General features: G+C 40.0%; 1 protein-coding gene across 2 annotated transcripts; it reads left to right on the forward strand.

Annotated features, from left to right (window-relative positions):
• The first annotated feature begins 328 nt into the window (after positions 1-328).
• Positions 329-3,714, forward strand: LOC147864937 (Inositol monophosphatase family protein). Of its 2 annotated transcripts, XR_015529597.1 has the most exons (4): positions 329-806; positions 1,962-2,358; positions 2,698-3,153; positions 3,657-3,714. XR_015529597.1 is itself a non-coding variant. In XM_087317609.1 (3 exons), exons 1-3 carry the CDS (start codon positions 348-350, stop codon positions 3,096-3,098), a joined length of 1,257 nt encoding a protein of 418 aa, XP_087173735.1. In that variant the 5' UTR covers positions 329-347; the 3' UTR covers positions 3,099-3,296. The 2 variants fall into 2 exon arrangements, 1 of the variants encoding a protein (XP_087173735.1); XM_087317609.1 differs by lacking the exon at positions 3,657-3,714 and having other exon boundaries at positions 2,698-3,296.
• Positions 3,715-3,916: the final 202 nt, after the last annotated feature.

Consider the following 3,916-nt stretch of genomic DNA (forward strand, 5'->3'; position numbering starts at 1 on the left):
AGTTCATCTATTTACCAGAATGCCCTTGGAAGTTCCAAATTTACCAAACTATCCCTATGTCTAAAAAATTACACTTTATAAAGTAATTATACACTCAAATCTACAAGCCTTATTTACCAAAGATGGAAGAAATGGACCTGAACTAGCCCTATTTACCAAAGATTTGAGTGTAATAATTACTTAATAAAGTGTAACTTTTTGGACATAGGGATAGTTAGGTGAATTTGGAACTTTCAGGGGCATTCTGGTAAATAGACGAACTTCCAGGGGGTATCTGGGTACTTTTACCTATATAAAATGACCATCATCAGCAGCTCCACCTCCAAAAGTCCCAAAATCCTTCTGAGATGAAAGCTGCAGGTCTTTCTCCTCCTCTGCTTGTTGGGCGGCCTCCCCTGCTTCCTCTGCCATCACTCTGTCCTGCCGCCGCCGCCTCTGTTCCCGCCGGAGATCGCCATCGCCATCGCCATCGCCATCGCCATCTCCATCTCCATCTCCGCCGCCATCTCTCCAAACCCCCTTCTCTCGCTCTTCTCCCCATGGCCAGCCATCAGCAGAGCCGCCAGGATGGCGCCGCCACGCTCCACTCTTTCCTGAGTAGCCACCCCGCCACCACCGATGATGCCATGGTCATCCTGCTCACCCACCTCCAAGCAGCCTGTACCACCATCTCCTCCCTGCTTGCATCCCCGGCCACAGTCATGGCCGCATCTCAGAAGAAGAAACCATTACCCACGTCGTCCCCATCATCATCATCATCATCCGTCGATGGGAGGGATGCTCCCAAACCTTTGGACCTCATCGCGGTAAAACATCATTCTCTTGATCTTTTGGTTCTCTCTCTTTTTTGCTGTAGAATTTCAGGTTTAGACATGATTATGCTCCCATGTGCTCAAAACACCTGCAAGAAACAAGTTTTTCGGGCAGCATTTTTATTTTCTTATATGGGAAAAACAGAACCCCCCGTGTGCAAAATGTATGAGGTAAAGTGGGGAAAAACTTTTTCCCCGCACGGAGAAAAAATCTTGTGTAAGATCATACACTGTTGAAGAGTGTAGGAAAAGCATGAAGGAATATTGGGCTCCTCCGACATAAGCTCATATCATTGAACATGGTTAGGAAACACAGTGAAAGTAACTCTTTTCCACATGGGATATGTTTAGAACATGGGAACCTTCAGTACAGCTAGGTATGTGGAAAAGCTCCTAAATTATGATCATTGTAGGAAAATCCACGATGTAAAGATAAGAAAGTCAGGGAAACATGAGGGCAAGGGAAGGGGGATCTTCTCCCAAAACCAATTTGCATCAGGAAAGGAAAGAAAAAAGCTTTCATATTTATAGACAAGAAGAACAAGAGTGCAAGAGTGGTTTAGCGAAGACCAGAACAATTCGAATTTGAAAAAGACAGAAAAAATTATATCATATTTGTATAGAAGAAGAACAAGGATAAGAAGTTGAGTACAAGAGTGGTTTAGCTGAAGACCAATGCTGACTCTAGATTGGTTTTGAAAACATTATTGACTTTCTCGATTTGTAGTCATTCGGAATGTTATAATAATGTAAAACTGTTACAATCAACATATATATGTATGCATGTATATATATATATATATATATATATATATATGATGGTAGCCCATTGGTTAAGTTTTTGGAACATGCATGAAGGAGGTCATGGGTTCAACACCCCCTAAAATGTATGACCGCTGTCTAAAGCTTTCTTTGTATGTGTAGCAAGATATGGCCAGATGCTCATAGAGAAGCTCACATTGCAAATGGATCATTTTCCACCTGGGATAAAGCCTACAACTTGGGGAAACATATGGAAAATTCCCATTAGCATCCCCCCTTCTCCCCAGCCACTACTTTTTATGAGTGCGCACAAGCATGACCATTGTCTGTTTCTATATAAAAATTGCCTTAAATTTCTTGTTGCATTGTGTGTATGCATGTGCGAAGAATGATATAATAAAGAAGGCTCTTCAAGCTTCCAACAAGGTTTCCGCTATAGCATCTGAAGAGGAGGATTCACCTGTATGGTTCAACGATGATGGCCCTTATGTGGTTGTGTTTGACCCGCTTGATGGTTCAAGAAACATCGATGCATCCATTCCAACTGGGAGCATTTTCGGCATTTACCGAAGACTAGAAGAAGCCGACGCATTGCCGGAGCAAGAAAAAGCTGAGTTGAATGTGCTTCAGAGAGGAGAGAGGCTCGTTGCCGCAGTGTATACCTTGTACTCCTCTGCTACCATTTTATGTTTGTCTCTTGGGTCCGGCACCCATGCCTTCACTCTCGACCACTCCATTGGAGACTTTGTTCTGACTAATCCGAATTTGACCATCCCAGAAAGAGGTATACACAACTTTAGTTGGTATATTTGTTCAAGAAAATGCTTTTTGCCTAAAAAGTGAAAACCCTTTATTTATACCCAGGTAAAAATTTTCCATGGAAAAAATCACAAAATTTGAAAGTTCCTCTTCTAGAATATCTCAAACTTTGCAGGCTTTTATAATTTCAAGTTTAAAATATAAAGGTGATTTTCAAATTTTGCTGGTGTAAATTACGCTTGACTGCTGGTTTTTGTTGATTTTGGAATCTGTGATGCTAATTCTCATCAAGCAATGCATTATCACATCATATTTCTAAATAGTTGGTATTGATTCAAAATGCTTTTGTGTTTTCTATTTATAGGGCAAATATACTCTGTCAATGATGCAAGATACTTTGATTGGCCTAAAGGTCTACAAAGCTACATCGATGATGTACGACAAGGCAAGGGCAAGAATCCCAAAAAATATTCTGCAAGATATATATGCTCACTTGTAGCTGACTTTCATCGGACCATACTCTATGGTGGAGTGGCAATGAATCCTAGGGCACATTTACGGTTAGTATATGAAGCTAATCCTCTAAGCTTTATTGCTGAGCAAGCTGGTGGAAAAGGCTCAGATGGTGTCCGTCGTATCCTCGATATACAACCAAATAAATTACATCAACGCCTTCCCCTCTTTCTCGGTAGCACTGATGATGTCGAGGAACTTATGAGCTATGGAAATGTACAACAACTTGTCAATCCTGGCTATGAGGTTTAGGAATTGCAATAGTACTCAAATTGTATAGTGCCTGTAGATAACATATGTGTATTATGTGTTTTTATCCTTTTTGAGATATCTTAACCTGTCATATTTTGTAAGCAATTTTCCATTTATTTTTTGGAAGCACCTATTGGGCTAGCTTTTGGTCATTTGTATACTTTTTAAGGTTAATTCTATACAAATACTCATTGTAACGACCTCGACCTTCTTGCATGCAAACCCTCCCTTTCCCCAAATAAATTGAATCTAATTATTTGGCCTTTCCTCTTCTTCCACAAGTCTTACCTTTGGAGGCCTCACAATAGGAAGCAACAACATTGGTATTGGTTGATTCTAAGTAAATGCTCTCATTGTCACAATCTTGGCCTTCTTGCATGCAAACCCCTCCCTTTCCTCAAGTAAATTTAATCTAATTATTTGGTCTTCTTCCACAACCTTGCAATCAACATTGAGTGTATCTGCCCGTTTCTCTTAATTTCAAAACTTGGCATATTTTTGAGCCATGATGTAAATTGGCATATTCAACTACATGCCCTTTAATCTTGCTAATGCTAGCTATAAAGCTCGTGCAAAGTGAGTTGCAATTCTTGGGATAAAATCAAACCTTGTTATGCATGAAGTGTAATGCCAAGTATTGTCTCATCTCTTGTCAACATGGGTGAATCCGTATCAACTTGACACAATCAAACAATGTACTAGAGTTTTTCTAATCACTATATATGCTAATTATTGTTGTCCATCAAACATTCTGATACAAGAATAGTCTTGGATGGAACTTTGTATTCTAAATCAATTATTGAGGTGTAATCAAACAA

Source organism: Azolla caroliniana, unplaced genomic scaffold (assembly GCF_043228905.1).
Source record: "Azolla caroliniana isolate FFs.n. ecotype wild unplaced genomic scaffold, voAzoCaro1.0.p SCAF_4, whole genome shotgun sequence".
Taxonomy (NCBI): domain Eukaryota; kingdom Viridiplantae; phylum Streptophyta; class Polypodiopsida; order Salviniales; family Salviniaceae; genus Azolla; species Azolla caroliniana.

Excerpts from the sequence above, each read along its gene's own strand:
- LOC147864937 (XM_087317609.1), top strand. The coding sequence starts at position 348 with ATGAAAGCTGCAGGTCTTTCTCCTCCTCTGCTTGTTGGGCGGCCTCCC. Across the intron at positions 807-1,961 it reads AACCTTTGGACCTCATCGCG|AATGATATAATAAAGAAGGC; the intron begins GTAAAACATCAT and ends GCATGTGCGAAG. Across the intron at positions 2,359-2,697 it reads TTTGACCATCCCAGAAAGAG|GGCAAATATACTCTGTCAAT; the intron begins GTATACACAACT and ends TTCTATTTATAG.